General features: G+C 35.3%; 1 protein-coding gene across 2 annotated transcripts in view; it reads left to right on the forward strand.

Moving 5' to 3' along the window:
* LOC107659970 (paralemmin-3-like) overlaps positions 1-21,329 on the forward strand; it is a 47,482-nt gene extending 26,153 nt beyond the window's left edge. For both annotated transcript variants that reach the window (XM_016449105.1, XM_016449104.1), the window contains exons 2-8: positions 6,240-6,294; positions 7,800-7,880; positions 10,221-10,339; positions 13,589-13,694; positions 17,864-17,894; positions 18,991-19,050; positions 19,637-21,329. In XM_016449105.1, the coding sequence (XP_016304591.1) occupies positions 6,247-6,294; positions 7,800-7,880; positions 10,221-10,339; positions 13,589-13,694; positions 17,864-17,894; positions 18,991-19,050; positions 19,637-20,580 (1,389 nt within the window). In that variant the 5' untranslated portion in view covers positions 6,240-6,246 and the 3' untranslated portion in view covers positions 20,581-21,329. The remainder of the gene's footprint in view (positions 1-6,239; positions 6,295-7,799; positions 7,881-10,220; positions 10,340-13,588; positions 13,695-17,863; positions 17,895-18,990; positions 19,051-19,636) is intronic.
* The last annotated feature ends 93 nt before the right edge of the window (positions 21,330-21,422 follow it).

The following is a 21,422-nucleotide window of genomic DNA, read 5'->3' on the forward strand; positions in this document are numbered from 1 at the left end:
AAATAAAACCAAAGTTTTTTTTTTTTAGATAATGTAATCTTGTTAAAATTGATTTCATAAAATTGGTATCGAAAAAAGTATCGTTCAGGAACCGGTATCGAAGTCAAGGTATCGGTATCGAAAATTTTTGAGCGATACCCAGCCCTAGATACCTGCTCAGTCATCTGGGGCTAAAATGAGGAAAACTCAAACCGCTTTATGAAAATGAAGAGCATGAGAGCAGAAAGTGTGCAGGGTGGTGTGGGGAAGTGTGTCACACTGCGCCAGGGGCACATGCTTAGTGGCGGTGGCTTCCGCGTGGCTGCTCTATACTTGCTGTTTGGATTGTCACATTTATCATTCAACCCAAGTTATTAGCTTGATTTCTGTACATTTATTAATGCATTATAAATAAAGACGTTACCCAGGCAGAAAATAGACAAATGATCCGCAGTTAAACTAAAGCTATTTCAGCTCTAGGGGATTGAGTATTTAGTTTATGTTGCATTTTAAGTCTTGTTTGCTAAAGTAAGCATCAAGGTTTCTGTTGGTCAATACAAAACACTTAGGGTTTGGGATTTTTATACAATTCTGACCATAATATTACATTTTAAAATCAGTAAAAATCAAGATTATGGTGACACATTTATAATGGAAGTGAATGGGCCAATTTAAAAAGCAGATATGTGAAGCATGTAATTTTATAATATGTGATCCTGGAGCACAAAAACAGTTTTTTTTTTATTAGTAATATGCATTGCTAAGGACTTCATTTGGACAACTTTAAAGGCGTTTTTCTCAATGTTTTGATTGTTTTGCACCCTCAGATTCCAGATTTTCAAGTAGTTGTAGTCTCGACCAAATATTGTCCTATCATAACAAACCATACATCAATGGAAAGCTTATTTATTCAGCTTTCAGATGATGTATAAATCTAAATTTTGAAAAATTGACCCTTAAGACTGGTTTTGTGGTCCAGGGTCACATATTTTATAACAACTTTATTTCAACAGTGTATTATTTCAACTAAATAATTTTTACATTTGTTAAAGTTAGGGTTTGTGGTGTAAAGTATATATCTTTACACAGAAAAGTTTGTGAGGTTTTTTAACACATATTGTCTACGTCTTGTGACTATACTTTCCTACAGTTAAAAAAAAATAGGGAACAATGTACTGTATTAGAAATTTTCCGTATTTATTTTTTAGATGTGATTTACCTGTATTTTGAATTTCATTGCGTTATGTTTCAGGGTTAAAAGAAATGTTTGTAAAATTACTGAATAATGTCCTGGCAGAAAATTACCAGTACATTTTCCATTTCTTCTTCTTTTTTTTCAGTGTATAGTGAGTATTTAACGTTGGCCCTGTTTACTTCTCTGTAACCCAGATTCTTGCTGTTTTTTAGGTGAAGAGTTATTAAATTAATTTATTAAATAAATAATAATTTTTTGTAGTAATCAACATTTTCACAAATGCTGTTCATTTGCATTACTTGTACTGAACCTAGAATATTCCTTAAGGATTTTTTGGCAAAAAGAAAAAAAATATCAATAGACTGACACTTAGACCTGAGTCATATCCAGAGACCAGAATATCAGAGAGACTTGTGGGAGGGCTGTTTTGGCTAGCAAGTCAAACCATCTTACAATCATCCAAAATACCCTAGCAACCACATAGCAATGAGCTCACAACCACTCTCGACACCTTAGCAACTGCACAGCACTGCCCTGGCAAACATGTGGGAGTGTGAGTGATTGTGGTAGCGAGGAGGTATATTAAAGCTTTGTTAATTTCTCAACAACTTCTTTCTAAAATGTGAAGCTGACATTGAGCCAGGCTTGAGAATGGGAGAGTATTTAGAGAAAATACACAAAGACAGTGCTGACTCGCTTTGTTTCCTCAGGATTTAGTGTGGTTTCTCATGAATGTGCATAATTCAGAGGATGGGTAGTGTAGATTACGACGGTAAGGATATGATGAAAGAGCCATTATTATATTTTCTGCTACATTTGCAGCCTTCCATCATGTAAACGGTTGAAAATTGTGAATATTAGCGGTGGAAGGTTTGTGTGTGTGTTTATCTGAAAGTGATAGAGTGTTTCATCTGAGTTTCCATGATCCCCTTACCCCTGAGGCTCGATTCATCTCTCACGGTTTCCAGTGGGGTATGTCAGTCACTCAGGCCTGGTCTCCAGCAGGGTAAATATACATTCAGTCTGACTGGCCCCAGCACACATATTTGACCTAAAACCATGTCATCTCTGCTCAATGCTGTATTTACAAGTGCTCTGCGGCATGACTTCCTTTGAAGTCTACAGTCATGAGTTTCTAGTTAGTAGTTTTTGCACACCCACGCACAGCAAAAATGACTCCTTAATTAGTCTTTTGTTGTTGTCGTTTTATTTTGTTACTTGGTTTCCAGTAAAAATCTTTAAAACAAGATACATTTTTTGAGAAGCAACTCTTCATAAGATGTTAAGAATTTTATAGAGTGCATTTTTAACACAAGTATATTTTCTCTTACTGCACTCGCAGTTTTTTCCACTTGATTTACCTTGTTTTAAACACATTTTAACTGTAAAATATATATATATATTTTTTTTTATTAGTGTTTTGCAGGGACAGTGCACATTAATAAACATTACTGTATATGTGCCAGATTTAGACAAAAGCTATTTTTCAGCTATAGTTCCCCTGGACAGAAAGTCACCCTATAAAACAAAAGTAAAATTAAAACTACAAAATAATTAAAATTATGTTATAAACATGCTGAAAAAAATGCATTTTTGTTCTAGCCTTCACAGTGCAAACAATTATTTTTTTTAATCACTATTTATATCCATTATTCATATCCTTGTTTGTAAATAGACATCCTTAAAACAGGATATATTTGCTAAAAAAACTACAATAGTGTGCTTTGATTTTAATTTTGACAACATTGTCAAAACGATCCCCATTCACACGGATCCATGAAAATGACTAAAAACGCTGTATTATGCATGCCAGGCCAGTAGTTGGCGATGTCACTTTGTAAAAAAAAACTTCACAAAGACGTAATACTCATGCACATGACGTCACCAATTCCACAAATAATCATTTTGAGAGTTTACACAGAGACAATAACGGTATAATTTTCAAAAACTTTCACCCATTTTTCAAAAGTTTGTGTTTTTAGGTTCCCAAATTGCACTTGTTGTGCAAATGAAATCCCAAGTATAAAAAGTTAGTATAAAAAGTTTTCTGTTTTTAGCTGAAAATGGTGTCGTGTAAACAGCCCCTAAGATATTAAGACAGAGAACAGAGAACATATCTTATCCAGTACACCCCCGTGCAAATTTGCTCATAATTCAATGCATTTTGTTGTCCTCTAAAACACAACATAAATACATAAGGCTTATGTTTGCAGCATATATCTGAGCAGCATTCTAAAATATGAAAGTATGTTTGTCATATTATATAATCGTAATATAATTTAGCCCTCCGGGATGAGTTTCCAGGTCACAATAGTAATTAAATGGGTGTTGGTGTCATTGTACCTGTGCAGATGGCAGTCCGTTGCCATAGCAACAGCTTGGGTGGACACACCTGATGACGAGTGTGAATGAGAAAGCAGAGAAGCCCATTGTTTCTCGCCTTTTCTGTTGCATTTTTTTTTTATCTTTTCGTCTTTAATTCTCTCGTTTCCTCTTCTTTTTATTTGTGCCTGACGGATACGCATAGCTCCACATTTTAATTAGCATTGAACTTTCTGTTGAGACCTGAAGAGAGTGAATCATCAAAGGCTCGTTTTTGTTTATTCCTCTGTGCTATTCTCGGCAAAGTTTGTCTCCAGAACTCTGACGAGACAGCCTGTTCCCCTCGCAGCAGTTTGGAAGTTACCCATCAGCCTTGGGGAAGAAGAGGAGTAAACACTTTCATTCTTGGTAAAAGCATATCTCTCCCCACTCGCAAAGCGCATGAGAGACACAGGAAGGTTCTTTGTCACAGCCAAGGCCTCATTTGACATAGACTTTATAAGTCCTGTGATTCCCTGCCATAAAAACCCGGAGGTCTCCACAACCTGTGTCAAAACAAGCTCCGCAACAAGCCAGTCAGAAAGAAAAGAGAAGCATTTTGTTTAATCTTGTATTTACTTGTCCGGCTGTATTCGTTGGCACAAACTCAAACAAAGGTGGGTTTATTCTATTTAGCTTTTGCACTTCCATATATTTATTATACACACCCATATTTTTTCCCTCCCCAAGAAACAGACTCTCTCATGCAGGGTGTTCAAGGTATGAACATCAACAAGGATCAAACGACTTGATCTGTGTGTGTTCATGTATGCCGAGTCTAACGTGACCTGAAGGGAACACACAGCTTCTGTTCTCAGCGCTGAGAGCTGAAAGTGAAATTCTTGTGTTGAACCGTTTTCTCCGTTAGCGCTTCAGGCCTGTAAGACAGCTTTGAGGATGATGAAATATCTTACTGAAAACATTTCATATTTGCTCAGTCAATATATAATATATATTAAATATTAAATATATGCGTTTGAATTCTAGGAAATGCATGAACTGGTATAAATGCCCAGAAAAAAAAAATCAGTTAAAGGGTTAATTTACTGCTGGCAACATTGGGTTTTAATAAAAGTTGGCTGTCTGTGCAGTAGAAACATGCACCTGGCATGATCCATGACCAGAGAAAACAGTGTGGTGAAAAAGGTAGGAAAACTTCAACACCCACAATGCACTGGGCTTGATCCAGACTATCTGTGAGTGGAGATTAAAAAAAACGCAGAAGTACGATCTGTAGGTTTTATGAAAACACTGGCAGGCTGGCACTGTCAAAAGCATGCTGGATGATGTGTTTTACATCACCTGGTGGACTTTTGCTGACAAATAAATAGGGATATCTTGGTACATTGTCCATTTACTTATACTACTGACATTGTAACAATTAAAACTGGTTTAAATCTGTTATTCATATGCGTCTCTTCTGCTCACCAAAGTTGTATTTACTCATCACAAATACAGTAAAAATAGTAATGTGAGAAACATTACTATAATTCTTTTCTATTTTAATACATTTTAAAATGTATTGCAATTTATTCCTGTAATGCAAAGCTGAATTTTCAGCATCATTAGTGTCACATGATCCTTCAGAAATCATTCAAATACATTGATTTGCTGCTGAAGAATTTTTTTTTTTATATATATTATAAATGTTGAAAGTCTTTACTGACACTATTGATCATGTGTCCTTGCTGAATAAAAGCTATTTGCTTTTATTTGTAAGCTACACTCTAAAAAATGCTGGGTTGTTTCAACCCAACTTTGGGTCAAATATGGACTAACCAAACTTTTGGGTTAAAAATTTTATGTAAAAGTGTAACCCAACGGTTGGGTTAGTCCATATTTGACCCAAAGTTGGGTTGAAACAACCCAGCATTTTTTAGAGTGTATGATTTAATTAAAAAAAAAAAAAAAAATTAAAAATAAATAAATAAAATTGTACTGACCCCAAACTTTTGAAAAGTACTGTGCATTTCTTTAAAGTCACTGTACACTTTCAAGTCAAAGTTTGGTTTTAGAAATGGCCAATTTTTCACATGCAAATACATTGTTGTTTTATTCCATGCACTACTATCTTGAAAGAAAAAAAAAAAACAGGATCTAAACAGAATAGAGAGAAAAAAGTGGACGTCAACAAGACAAGGATATATCAGAGTCAGCTACAGTAGAAGCTTCACTGAGAAGTACACACTAAACTCTAGCGTTATCAGAACACTCAGAACATAAAAGATTTGCTGGTACATGCTTCGAAAGAGAAACTTAGACTCATTATCCATAATACTCAGTAAGCTGTTCTGTGAAAGCACTTTATGAGAAGTGCTACAAGCCAATAACAAAGCGCAAGATGAAATTTCACCTCAATATCAACATAAACTGACTCCTAGTATGCAAAAAGTCTTCACAGCTGTCATTGCTATACAGCATTCATGAAATCGCAAGTCATTTGTAACATTATAAATGTGTTTACTGTAACTTTTATAAAATTTCATTTTTGCAAAAGTGCAAATTTCTTAAAAAGTATAATCATTTCCTGATTCCACAAATCCCTTATTCCACTATAATCGACTGTGTGTATGATGGATGTATAAAACTATTTAGCTATTTTAAATAACTAATGCAAGGTTCATTTCTCTGTATAACTGGGGTTTAAAAGTAAAATTTTAACTGTTTTAAAATAAACTTAATTATGCAGTCTCTTATATTCCAGGTCCAGGATGGAACATGAAGCAGAGAAGTACCAGCAGCGACTAAAGGCTATAGCGGTACGTCCCACAGAAGCTATGATTGTATTTCATATATCATTTTATGACAAGTGAACCGGTCAAGAGCATGCAGTGGATTAATTTACCATTTAAATGACAGCGCAGCTTAAGCCCTGCAAATAGTGTCACGCGGAAACATATAGAGACATCCATCATATTAGAATCTGCTGCTGTACCTGTGGACTTCCAGAGGTAGCCATTATAAAGTGTGCTTTTAATAGAAGCATGCATGATAACAAATAGACTGTACTGTACTCTCTTGAAAATAGAGGTTTCAAAAGGGGGTTTTGACAGCAATCCTATAGAAGAATTTTGGGTTATCCAAAGAACCTTTCAGTGTACAGTTCTTCAAAGAAACATGTTTTTAGTGTGAAGGAGAATTTAATAATTTAAATATTATTTTTCCATTACAAAGAACCTTTAGCACAATAGAAAGGTTCCACTGATGTTAAAGGCTCTTCATGGATCCATAGATGCCAAGAAGGAACTTTTATTTTTAAAAGTGTACAGGATGTCTCCCACAAACACACACACAGGCATTGTAACTGGTGTTAGATGTGTTCACGACTCATTCTGAATTATTAAGTGATGGAGTCTGTCCAGACCACGTAAAACTACACCAACAGCAATGACGCTCTACCCAAGAGTCTCTTCACCTGCTTGCTGACATACAAAATATTCATGTCCTCTGAATGCAGTCTAGTAATCATTTCAAGTCATGATGAACGACACTTGGGTTCAGTGGTTGATTATGTCCAAAATTCACCATTTAAACTTACGTAGCACCAACATGGAAAGCTTATGGTTACAGAGAACAACAGTGGGTTCAGAAATACAATCCAGGTGGAGAGATGATACTTTTCTGCAGACACGCACACTTGTATGTTTTTTTTTTTTTTTTTGCATATTAAAATTACATATACTATACACTGTTTGGGAAAATCTTTATCATTAAAATAAGAGGTATCACATATTTTATTTCTGTTTCAAGGCTGTGGAACAAAATGTAACCAAAACCTTTTGGTTATTAAAAAATAATACAAAATATTTGGTGATTTTCTACCATTTAAAAGTTTGGGGTGTGCAAGATTTTTTTAACGGTTTTGAAAGAAGTAGTTTGATTTATTTGATCAAAATACAGTAACATTGAAATTATTACACTAATTATTAAAATATTATTACAATTAGAAATAACCATTTTAATATATTTTAAAATATAATGTATTCCTGTGATGGCAAAGTTGAATTTTCAGCTGCCATTACTCCAGTCTTCAGTGTCACATGATCCTTCAGAAATCATTCGAATATCAAATATTATCAGTGTTGAAGACTTTATCTGTCAATGTGACAGACTGAAGAGTGCAGAAGAAGTTGAGATTTGAAGTATCAAGCCAGCTTGAAGCTGCATTAAAGCAAAGTGCGTGGAAGGAACATGTTAGGTTGTGTGAACATTCTGAAAAGGTGTTTTAACTATACTTCAAGTCTGTGATATTTTCTACTTTCAGGAGAAACGGCAGATCCAGGAGGAACAGGAGCGAGCCAGGAGAGAGATTGAGGATGAGAGACTGAGACTTCAGCAGCTGAAGGTGTGACCTCTCACACACGCACACACTTGCCTGCACGACCTGTGACCCTGTTTTGCAGCAGGACACATCAGGTCCCTTTGTGTTAAGTAGGCTTATCATGGAGTGGAATTTCACAAATGTAGGCCTATTTGCACACACATACACACACAAATTCACACAGTCACCAGTGCCACACACACACCCTTCTTGAGAATTGAAATGTTATCCTGGAAGATTTTATGCCTTCTCTGACATGTGTTTGTGTGTGTGTGTACATTCTCTCTCTCTCTCTCCCCCCATTGTTTCCATAAATTTTCAGATTGGCGTTCCCTCTTCCTATTCCTTTGTGTTCCTACTCTGTTGGTTCCAAGACAAATTTTTCATACACCGTGTGTCTGTGTGTGTACATTTATGGGTGTTTCACAACTATGGGCCCTTTTGTCCTTGGGGAAAAAACAATATCCTAAAACAAGCTTTTCACACTCACACTATTAGTTATTTCACATCCACTAATAATATTCAACTGTGTATATAAATCATCACAGCATAGTGTAATGCATGCCTGACAGCATTAGTCATTTTTCTGAAGAATTAAAATAATTTACACCACATCTCAAATTAAATCATTCATAAATATTCTTATAATGAAATTAAAATATAATATATATATATATATATATAAATAATATTTATAAATAATAAGTAATATTTTCACGCTTTTTACATCATTTGAAAAAAAATGACAGCTTTATTTATGTTGACTTCTCTTTATTTTCTGACAGCTCAAATTTTATTTCATGATTTTCACTTACTGTTATGAAAGCTCTTTTCCACCACATGAGATAAAAAAAATCATGTTTTTGTAAACAATAATTATGAGATAAAATTTAAATAAAATATTAAGTCACAATGATGATATTAAAAGTTATGACAAAAAGGTCAAAATTGATGATGGTAAATTGAAATTATGACAAGTCGAAATGAGAAAAAAACATAATTATGTAATATAAAGTCTTTTTTTTTAAGTCATAATTTTTTGTCATTATGACTTGTAACAATTTTAACTTTTTATGTCAATACTTAATCATAATCATAATCTTATGTGGCAGAAATGGGCTTCCATATACTGTTGTGTCAAATGAGTCCACTAACTTCTGATTAAACATTATCTGTCAAAATTTTTAGACATGAAATTTGTTTACAAATTAATTTTCAGATAATATATAGCCTATCAGTATGGCTTATGATTATTTCACTGTTTTATCATAGCTTTTAAAATATTAAAGATTGAAAGTCTGGGTCAGGGATATCTATAAAATCTTTACATAAAGGCAACTGAATGGTAGAAAAACTAAATGAAGGAATTACGACAAGTTTCTAAGTTTAAATGTGATCACAATGAATTTGAAATCAGTATTATTAAAACCAACCACTGGGACATAAAAGTGGCCATTGGACAAGAAACACCCTTATGATAAGTGGCATAAAATGTGTCTGTAGGGTTTGTATTTGCGGTTCATAATCATAATGAAATCATGCAAGCAGATAAAGTTTAATCTCACAGCCACTGCTGTCTTGTGTTATCTTACTTATCTTACTCCTCATATATTTTCAGTTTCCATGGTGCACATCACTTCCTGTGTGGCAGCTGGTGGCTGCACTTTTGTGCACGTTATGGAGTTACATGTCAGAATAGACACAGCCTTGTTTTCTTATTAGTGAAATACACTCTAGATGGTCCTGATATAGAAATGCGTTGGTACTTGTTTTTGCTGTTGGAGGTGGAATTAGCAGAGGAGTGAAAGTACATTACGCTCAGCAGGAAATTTCATTTTCGAATTTTACCTTTTGGCATTCTCTAAATTGTATAAAGGATGTTTTGCAGCAGAATTATTCACTTCAAGTGCATTTTCTTCAGATTTTTCTTAATTTAAAGACCCCATGAAATGGTTAGACGAACACATTTCTCTTTTCTTTGTATTGTCGCCTGCTGAAACAGGAAGTTGAGGTGTTACATATCAAACAACTTGACTTTTTTCCAATCTTGACAGCTTGTACCGAAACAGGATGTTGAAGTAGAACATATCAAACAACTTGCAACTTTTGCAAAAAAAAAAAGTGGTGGGTAGTAGGGACATTGCGATTTTAGAGGTACAAATGCATTTTTTTTTTTTTTCAATTCAGTCTTGTGTGTTTTTATGGCAAATATTAACTTTTGGTGTGAATAGGCCTTTAAGCTCCAGAAAGCAGTTTGCTGTAATGCCTTTGTTTGGCTGTTAGTGTGAACTGCTGATAAGAAATCTATTTAAATGTGTCAGCCGCATTAATTACCTCTTCCTCCTGTCCCTGTTTCTCTCACAGAGGAAGTCCCTCAGAGACCAGTGGCTGATGGAAGGACCTCCTGCATCTCCTGACAGTACGGGACCCCGATCGCCCCTCTGGGGCCCTAAGGTTCAGGAGATAGAGACGCACATTAACAAGTACGATTTTTAATTTTTCATATTTTATTTAACCCTGAGGTTGTGGATGGTTGCCAGAGGATTCATATGTGGTTGCTGAGGTGATCTGAATTGTTTTTAGTACATTGCTATACAGTTTATAGGTTGTTATGAGTATTTTAAGCATGTTTCTACACAGTTACAAGGGTTCTCTGAGTGTTTTAGTGCATTGCTAGATGGTTGCTAGTGTGTTTTGAGTGGTTGCTTGCCGGGCCAAGTCAACAGAGCCCATCAAGATTCTCTGTGATATTCTGCTCTCTGTATATGGCTTGGGTCTCTCCTTGATTGGAAATTCTTAATTGCCATGATGGTGGAAACGGGAACTTTCAATGCTTTAGCTATTTTCTTACAGCCAGTATATAATCAATAAGTGGCTACAAGAGTGGGATACGTGCACAAATAATAGATAACATGAAATCCATCCGGAAATCTCAAACAGATTTTTAATCTCACCTAAAACCAGATTTGATCATTTGGTCTTCACCAGATGTCATATACAGTAGGTCATACAAGACTGACTCATGCATTTTTGCTTAAAGGTGAATGAATACCCAACTTTATGCATGTTCTGTTTCTATTAAACATATTCTTTTGGACTGTCCCACTTTTAATGCAAGTAGAAAGCTCTTTTATGAAGTTATGAAGGTCTTGTTTAGAAAGGTTTTGCCTGAAAAGGTTTTAGAATTTTTATCATGTTAATTTAAAAAAATCTTGTATAATATTACTTGCTGTGTTTGTTTGTTTGGTTTTTATTGTATTTGTGATATTTGCATTTTTGTAATTGAGTTTTTGCCATGAAAATAGCCCCACAGATGCTGATATGGCATTAAATAGAATTATACTACTACTCTTACAGCCACTTTCTATTTTGTGAAGCTCAACAATCTTTTGCGGCACATCATAACTATATTCTTTGGTTTTAATTATTGTGTTGGGCTATCAAGGGAATTTGTGTTTTGTGTTCCCTCATATTTATATTCATGTAAAACAGGAAGTCATGGCTAGACAATTTCATGTTAGTCACACTGGTGTGCTAAAAAATGTAAATATGAATGAATATACTTCAGAGGCATATTATTCACAAGAATTTCAGGGTGCTTATAATTGTGGCCAATGTGTATTGGAGAAAAATTGTATTTTTAAATTTCAGTTTCTTTTTATTTTAATGAAAGTTGAGATTTTTGCGTTTTTTTTTTTTTTTTTGAATGAAAGGTCAAAAGGATAAACGATGCAGATTTATTTTTACAGCCATCTTTGCTCATATTTACTGTACCAAGGGGGGCTAATAATTCTGACCACAACTGCCAAATCCCTGACCAAAAACAGTAAAACAAAACAAACAAGCAAACAAAAACTCTTCCATTAGCACTTAACTGCATTATGTATATATTGCCGTATGAGATCAGTTTAACACTTAGGGGTTTGTTCAAATCTCTAATCATACATCGAGTATGCTTCCCTTTGCAAACAAACACCTCTAATTATTCCTGCCAAATTACTGGAGCACCAAGCAGGTGATGAGTTTTTATCCCCCAAAATATCTTTCTATTTTCGCGTGTGTGAGTGAGAAGGAGTGTTTGATGTTCCTGCTTTGCAGATCAGCATTTATTTGCTTGACTGAAGGAGATGGTGATTATTGCAATAAGCTGGCCACTGAGATCTTCTTCTGTGTTGAAGCAGGGCTTTAATTAGTCAGAGCAAAGTTTGGCAGTAATAAGCTGTTCACAGCTCTATAGGGACTTTCATGGTGTGTAAACAGTCATCTGAGGCCTCTCATCCTATGAGGAGTGATTCGTTTAATGCCTGTATTTATTACAATGCAGTTTTATATAGCTGTAACGCATGCTGTGATTTCCAGAGAGGATTGTGATTGAGTAAATGAGTCCATGTGAGTGCAGGCTCACTTGTGCATCTTGTTTGTCTGATAATAAATCCTGAAAAACCTACAGTATATTCTGGGACCCTGCTGGGGAAGCTCCTTTGAAATTGTAGGTTGTCAGAACAATCATGACTACAGGCAAGCTACACTTTAGCAAAGGTTTTTAGCTACACTAAAAGCTACTAATAAAAAGTACACTGAAGCCATTTAGAGGGGCATAATCTAAGCCTTTTAAAGTAAAGGTTAATTGTTGTTCACAACTCATTTTACGTCCATAATGTATTTCTCAGTGAAACAGGATAGTAGCACGGGAATCGATAGGATCGTGAAAAGTAGGCCAGAATGCAGCCAGACTGAATGAGAGTTTGCTTAAACATTGCCTACATAGAATTTTGGAAGACATTTCAGATGAAGAACAAGTTATTAAATTTGGATTGAATCATTGCTTTGGAATTATGTGTGCTGATGAATCCTTAACAATAAATTCTGGAACCTTAATTTCATGTTTTATTTTCTGAAATCAAAAGTAGTAATATTCTTGCACAGAAACAATCAGGATCTAACTGCATTTGAACTGATAAATTACACTAAATATCATTGATAAAACTATATATATATCTATATATAAAACATAGTCTGAAACATAGGAAAGATAAGATAACATTATGTGTGTGTGTGTGTGTGTTGCTACTAAAAAGCATGGTAACACTTTATGGACCAATTCTCACTAGTTGCTTATTAGAATGCATATTAATAGCATATTGGCGGTTTATTAGTACTTATAAAGCACAGATTAATTCCTTATTCTGCATGACCATATTTTAGATCCCTTAATCCTCATACTTAAATTTAACAACTATCTTACTATTAATATATAGCAGATTAGGATTTTATTGAGGCAAACGTCGTAGCTAATAGTGAGAATTGGTCCCCAAACTAAAGTGTGACCAAAAGCATTTAATGCTGTGCAGGATTCAGATGAATCAGTGAAACTTTTTTCTGTAAACCAGCTAATTTTAATGTCCAAACGAACCAATTGGACAAAATTAATGAGACATTCAGGACTTCATATGATAGAGTGGACAATAAACAAATAAATAAATAAAAACGTATTGTTTTTTCTATACTGCTGGAATGATACTGGAAAATGTAGTAAGTTAATATTATTGCTTACTTTTTTCACCAACACTACTTTGCTCTTCCCAGAAATAAAACAATTTCTATTAGGAAATGTCAAGTGTAAAAATTCAAAATATGTCTCAAACAAAGTATTATTGGTGTTCTTAAAGAAAAACATAAGCCAATGGTAGGTTCCCACCTTATAAAACATGACATGCGTGTATGTGCTTTAGGTTACAGGTGACGTCTGAGCAGTTGGCAGAAGAAGAATCCAAACTGAAGAAACTCATTGAAGACGGTTCCAATCAAACTGGCACAGACGCTCAGACACAACATAAGGTGAGACACCATGTCTGAATGCTGAACACGTCACACGTCTGCTTGTGTCAGAGCTTTTCACCTCCTAAATCATTTTTGAAACTGTGTTCAAAAGTTTGGGGTCAGTAAGATATTTTTTAAATTGGTAATTCTATACAACAGGCATGTATTTAATTGATCAAAAGAGACAGTAAAGACATTTATAATGTTACAAAATTGTTCTTCCAATAAATGCTGTTCTCAAAGAAAATGTATCACGGTTTCCACAAAAACATATTATGCAGCACAACTCTGATATGAAATGTTTCTCGAGCACCAAATCAGAATATTAGAATGATTTCTGAAGGATCACGGAATGAATGCTTCATGTTCACAGTTTACTATAAGATGCACAACTCTCTGAAATTATTATGAGCAATTTAATAAGTAGCAGCAAGTCAGGGCTGTTTTTTATACTTGTTACCATAACAACAAACAGCCAGGGATGGGCAGTATGTCAGATACTATATTACTAGATACTATTTTGTATTTTAAAGCCTTTGGAAAAAGTCAAATGTAATTTGCATTTAAATACATTTAAGATTAGTATTTTTAAAATACATAAAATACTATGTGCCAGTCGACTTCTTTATCAGGGTGCTGATTTTGTGCTTCAACTAGTTCAGAGTCTCAGACACCTCCCCTCCCCTCAACCCCAACATTCATGCATGTGAGGTGCAGCTGTACAGCTCCATTCAGCATTGGGTGAGGGACTTTTCTGGAATTAGATGAGGTGAGGATGTCATGGTCAATTTTTCATGTTGATTAAAGTTAAAATAGTGCACTATTTGCCTTCAGTTAACATGAAAGAATAAAAGAGCACCAACAAGGGAAAAAAAATAGTGTCAGCCAATCAGTTTTGATAGTTAATCGGTTGTTGTTTTTTATCATCTAGCTTGTCAAATGTGTTTAAAGCATTACTGTATGTTAGGGCTGGGTGATATGACAATACATATTGTGGCAATGATAGAAAGTGTGTATAGTTCAATCAAGTGTGAATTGATTGAACTTTTTCTAAATCATTTACATAGAAAAAGGCCAATCGGGGTAAGCAAATATATGTGCAGCTTTTAGTGGGAAAACACTGGAGTAGAAAAAGAAGCATGGACGAATGGTTGAGTAATAGAGTGTGATGTGCTGTATGTGTAAATACAGTATGACACAAAAGGAAATTCAAATCCACACTTGCACACTGGCAGGCAGTTTTTTTGCATGCGCGATCCAAGACGGAGTGGAACGCCGACAAGTAGGCCCACACTTTCGGCTTAACGGGTTAGTACACCCAAAAATGAAACTTAGCCTATAAATTACTACAACTGTTGGCGCAAGCTACATTAAAGTGATTATTACGTTTTGAATATGGATATTTTTCTTACAAAAACACATCGATTCGCTACAGGAGGCCTTTGTTCACCCCCCGGAGCCATGTGAGACATTTTTTATGGATGGGCGCTTTTTATTTAACTTCTTTTGGACTGATGCATGCAACACCCGCTGAGTGGCATTAAACAGCTTGAAAGATCAAAGACCATTTTTAATATAACTCTGACTGGATTCGTCTGAAAGAAGAAAGTCATATACACCTAGGATGACTTGAGGGTGAGTAATTTATGGGCTAATTTTCATTTTTGGGTGAACTAACCCTTTAAAGGCCCTTTCACACGGGACTCGACAAGCGGTGGAATCACCGCACAGCTGCCGCTTTCTCTCGTAGTGGAAGTGGTTTGTGCAGTTGAAGCCCTGTTTATACTTTCGCCTGCCTCTACACCGCAAACCTGCTGACTGCGCGCACTCCTCCCTAAACGGACACTGCTTTTTTGACACTTGCTTGACACTTTCTACACTTGCTCGCCTTTGTATAATTCTGTGAAATGACAGTCGGGCAACTCAGAGTAATTGTTCTCTAAACCATCAGAAAACAGCGGTGAGAGGAAGTAGCTTTTGGTTTTATTGTTCACCAAAATAAAAATAAAAAATTATAATAATTTTTAGTTTTGTATTTCCTACAGGGCAGGGGAAGGGAAGCGGTATGTAAAATGGAAAGTGAAACAATTCAATGGAAAAGTTTCTGAGCAGTTGTACATATCTAAATGTTTTTTTTGTTTTTTTTTCATTTAGAATAGGTCCAGATAGATTTCAGCCTATAGGAATTACTACATTGGATGGCCAATTTCACATGTATTTTGTGTATTTTCAAAATACTGTATTTGTATTTAAATACATTTTTCCACACAGTATTTTGTATTTTTATTTTAAATAGATTTTCATGTATTTATGCCCATCTCTGCAAACAGCCTTGTATGGAGGTCTGCTGAACCACAAGTAAACACATTTTGACTTTAAAAACACACACTGAAGGCTGTTGAATCAGAGTTCCTGTGACGGGCTGCTTTAAGACTATAGCTTATATTATAGAATTGAATTTATTCTAATTGAAGTAATAGTTCACCAGAATATGAACATGAAATGAAAATGATTTTGCTGAAAATGGACTTACCCTCAGGCCATCCAAGATGTAGATGAGTTTGTTTCTTCATCTCGTATGACCTGAGGGTGAGTCAATTTTCAGTAAATTTACATTTTTGTGTGAATTATTATTTTAAGCTGGGTCTTGGTCTTATAATATTGTATGTGTTTCCTCAAGACAAATTAAGTTCAAAAGCATTACCTCAAACTGGCACATGAACTTAACTGATGTATATTCATACTTCACCAATACAGACACACAGGAACTGATGTGAACGCTCGTGTTCTGTTAAGATTGACTTTACTGACTTTAAGTTTGGAGTCCAGTGACTAAAGTGTAAAAATAACAACAGTACATTTCAAAATTTTCCCATCAGATTATTTAGATAGTTTCCTCTATTGTTTCTGTTTGGGGTCAATTTACAATTGGCAGCAGTGAACTGCTACAGTGTGTACATTAATTCAGTTTTATATCTCTGAGACACCAAATAAGAATTGAAGGTAAAATACTGGGGGAAAAAAAGTTATGATGACCCAAAGAAAGGTCATGCAGTATCAAATCTGTGTTTTTTGTGTTTACTATTTTGCATTCATTAAATACTGTCTGCATTGAATACTGACTATGTAACATAGAGTGTTGGCGTGACTCCACCTTGTGGCAATAAAAGCTGAAGCGTCTGTCTGTTAGTAAATGAACACAGCCAGTTTTTTCCTAAAGTTGAGGAAAGATGAAAGATCACCCCTAATTATCCAATCAGAGTGAGTGAAAGAAAGTATTAGCGGTTAAACAAGGAAAGCATCACATGAATTAGATGATTTATGATATTTACAACAATAAAGGAAGTGTGAGTTATACATTACACTCTAAAAAAATGCTGGGTTAAATATAACCAAGCGCTGGGTTAAAAAGGGACAAACCCAGCTATTGGGTTGTTTTGACCCAATGGTTGGGTTGTTTTGACCCAGCTGTTGGGTTGTTTTGAGTCAAAACAACCCAACCGCTGGGTCAAAACAACCCAATAGCTGGGTTTGTCCCTTTTTAACCCAGCATTTTTTAGTGTATAATCACACAAATCTGACATAAACACTACGGACCTGAAACGAGTCTTTTGTAATTTTCAGTTAATGTCAAAACTATTACATAATACAATTATTATTTAATGTTCTGAATATGGTATTAATATTCATTGAATTAATTAAATGGGTAACTTTTATGTATGTCAGCTTCTATTTGCCATCAGCCATGATTAGTTCATTCCATGAGCAAATGTTTCCTATACTTAAAGTGAGTCGTACTCAACTGGTCATGTGACCCGAACATGAAGCGACATAAATAAAACTGCTTTTATAAGTATATAAAGTATGTAAAACTTTTTAATGAGGAAAAATAGTGAGTATACCTTTAATAAATGTTTTATGGTGTTTCTCTAAATCACATTGTAAGCAGAGTGCTGCAGTATTTGGGAGACGGTTGGGATATTGGTGTGCATGTTAATGTACATAGAAAGGAAACTTCTCAAGTCTAGAATGGAGGCTGATCAGAGACTAGCTCTTCCACCCATAAATGTTCCATGGCCTTGAATTAAATATTAAGCAGCAGAATGAGATGGTTTAAAGAGCTAAAGAGTGTGATGTGTCCTCTCTAAGGATGATTGTTGACCTTTTCTCTGTTGTTCATCCAATAGGGAGAGGTCGTGGTGGAGCCAGTGGGAGCAGGTGAGTGTGTGCCACCTGTCCTCTCTCTGTGCCGCACCTGTGTCCAGGCTAACCATCTGCCTGTCTGTTTCAGTTACACAGCATCAGGCTTGTCTGCATTCCAGACTTGATTATTGCTTACACAAAAGAGTATAATCCTTGACAAAACAATAGTTGTGAATCTGTGTTAAATTAATTCCTGGTTAATTCAGTTGGTGAGAGTTTACAATAAGGTTCAGATTGACAACATGAGCTGATGCATTAGAAATCATTAACTAACAATGAACAATACCTTTACAGCATTTATTGATCTAGGTTAATTTGAATGTAACATTTCTGGAGTTTTAAATTAACATTGATGAATTAATAAGTTGATGAATTAACAATAATCAATTTCATAATAATATTTCTTATTATTAAATAATATGTATACAACCGTTTAAATATTAGGGTTCATTCAATTTTTTTTTCTTTTTGAAAATATTAATAATTTTATTCGGCAAGGATGTATTTTGTTATTTAAAAAATTGTAATTCAAATCAGTGTTGTAAAATAAATACATTTTGACATTTTTATTCATCAAATTATCCTGAAAAGGAAAAGAATCACTGTTTCCACAAAAATATTAAGCAGCACAACGGTTTTCAACATAGATAATAATGAGAATTTTTCTTGAGTGGCAAATCAACATTTTAGAATGATTTCTGAAGGATGATGAGAAGTCAGCTTTGCCATCACGGGAAGGAATTACATTTTAAAATATATTCAAATCTATTTATTTTAAATGTATTTTATTTATTTATTTATAAATATATTTATTTTAAAAGATTTTTTGACAATATTACTGTTTTTTTTTTTTTTTTTAGCATATAAGAGACTTCTTCTTTCAAAAACATTAGTATTTATGATAATATTTATATTTATTTATGTTACCGAATTGAAACGTTTTGTAAAGTGTTACCAATCTCTTTTAGGCTTAATTAGTAAATTTTTTTAATCTACAGTCTAAACAGATTATAATATTGTGCAATGAAAAATGTTTTCAAAAATAACAGAAAAACATCCAAACAGTATGATATTGAACTAATATCAATCATAAATGTTTTTAATCAAACAGCAATTGCTGAGACGGCCGCTAATGGACCTATCGTGGAGAACGGAAAAGAAGAAAAGAAAGGTATAAAATATCAGTTATTATATACTGTTCTCTCTTTTGAACTTTGGTATCTGCACCAACATATGCAGAACAACGGCGTCAGTCATCAGATTACAGTAAGTCACTTCTCAGACTCTGCATCTGCTGGTGCAGTGTGAATTGGCCTTAAATGATCAAACTTATCAGTGAAGAAAATCCCATAGATTTTTACTAAAGGTATGTAATATGTACTGATAAAGTAATGACCAGTAAACACTCTAGTAACCACCTAGCAACACCCTAAAAACCACCCAGGACAATCTAGCAACATAGCAATGTGCCAAAAAACAATCAGAACAGCTTAGCGACCACATAGCAACAACTCACAACACTTCAACAGATTCTCCTACTTGTACTCTTTTTTCCTGTCTTTCTTTTTTTCTCTGTCTGCTTTACCTTCTTTGCCTTATTAGTTTCATATTTATAAAAAAACTTTAATATTCTATTAATTATAGAATTAAAGCATTGCCTCGCCAATCAAAGTCTTAAAACTCAGTAACTTTGGTATTCCTATCATCTATGAATATCAACACTGATTTTAAATTCATACTGTTGGTTTTTGTTGCAGATGATTCTGTGCATGCTGAAAATCACGAGGCGGAGGAAGCAGGAACGCTCAGTGATGTTACAACAGAAACAGACACCACAACAACTTCAGCTGCTCTTAACGGAAATGTGGAAGGAGAAACATCACACAATACTCCAGGAGAGGAAGAACATGCTTCTGCTAACGGCTTCAACAGCCACCCTGCTGAAGGGCTAGGTGCTGGTGGTGTAACTATGACCTTCCTTGGCTTCAAGGAGGTGGAGCTCGGGCAGGGGGTGGATGAGGATGATGACGGCGGAGCAATTATTCGAGCAGAAAGAATCATCATCACAGACGAAGGGGAAGAAATCCCAGAGGAGGATGACGAAACTGCTCACGAACCTACTACAGAGGCTACAAATGAAGACACATCCGGAAACTCCGAAGAAAATGGTGCTGAGGAAGAGACGGAGAACCATCCGGAAGCTTCTGCTGAACCAGAGCAGACAGAAGTGATTGAAGATCCTCCTGCTGAGATAGTTACAGATGTAGCAGTGGAAGGCGAGACAAAAGATCTTCAAGATCTTGAGGAAGAGGAGAAAGATTCGACTGATATGCAACCCCAGAATGTGACAGTAGATGGCGCTATTGAGGCATCCCATGTTCCAATGTATTCCACAACACAACCATCTCCAAAAATCAGACCAAAAGTCGAAGCAAACACAACAGAGTCACAAACCCCAAAAGACGAGGAGGTCACTCCTGCCATGCGCATCTCGCTCAGCCAATTTCAGGAGGTTCCACTGGATGGCGCCGGAGAGACGGCGGAGTCCAACACCAAGGCAGAAACCGAGAAACAGCGTGCTGAACAAGAGCCTCTGCTCGTCTCCAAAGCAGCGGCTCAGCTGGAAACCAGCGCCCCAAATCGAGCAGAGGACGCAAGTGCACCAAAACAAAAAGCCTGCCAATGCTGTTCGATCATGTGAACAATCTGTTGACGTTTGACTGTGACTATTTTTATTCTCCATTCATTTTCATCTCGTCTGTTACTCTGAATATAGAGTTTGTATTTCATGACATTAATATTTTGATCTTCGGCTGTTCACATCTACAGTAAAATTGCTGCTTTGCGGTGGCGTCAAAGTACAAAGTGTTTATTATGAACTGAAGCCTTTAAGACTTGCATTGCCTTCACTGTATTGAATTCCCATAACTCTTTTATGTGTAAGAAGAAGATTTGAAAAGCACATTGCCTTGCAGGAAAGGACTGGAAAAGTGAATGTTGTTGTTGATGTGTCACCATTGGTTGCAGTCCCAGCCTCTGGTGTCTGATTATGATCCTGTTTTTATGTCTGGCAACTCTAGAGCGTTGGCTGCCGACCCACAGAGGCCTTGACGGTTTTAACACTACCATATAAAAATATTTTGTTTTTCTCAGTACTGTGGGAATGAACCCACGTGGGTAATTCATTCTCATCCTACAATAGTTGTGACATTCTCTATTATAAACCATTTGTGTGCCTTGTTTATGCATCAAAACAGAGACAGCAAAGAGACGGAATGGTTACCTGTGATTTTATACATGCTGTAACATCTTCAGAGATTTTTTATTTTTGATGTGAGTTTCAGTTTGATTGCTTTTATTGTTACAGTGCCTTCAATTGCTTGATGGAAGTGTTTTTAGACCTTAAAGGCATAGTTCACCCAAAATGGAAAAGTTATGTTTTATGTTGTTGCAAAGAAAGTTTTTCTTCTGCAGAACACACAAGATATTTTGAATAGTGTTTCAATAGGGTCAAAAACAACTTTTTATGACATATGTATATAT

The sequence above is a fragment of the Sinocyclocheilus anshuiensis genome, unplaced genomic scaffold, assembly GCF_001515605.1.
Source record: "Sinocyclocheilus anshuiensis isolate Anshui unplaced genomic scaffold, SAMN03320099.WGS_v1.1 scaffold55, whole genome shotgun sequence".
Lineage (NCBI taxonomy): Eukaryota > Metazoa > Chordata > Actinopteri > Cypriniformes > Cyprinidae > Sinocyclocheilus > Sinocyclocheilus anshuiensis.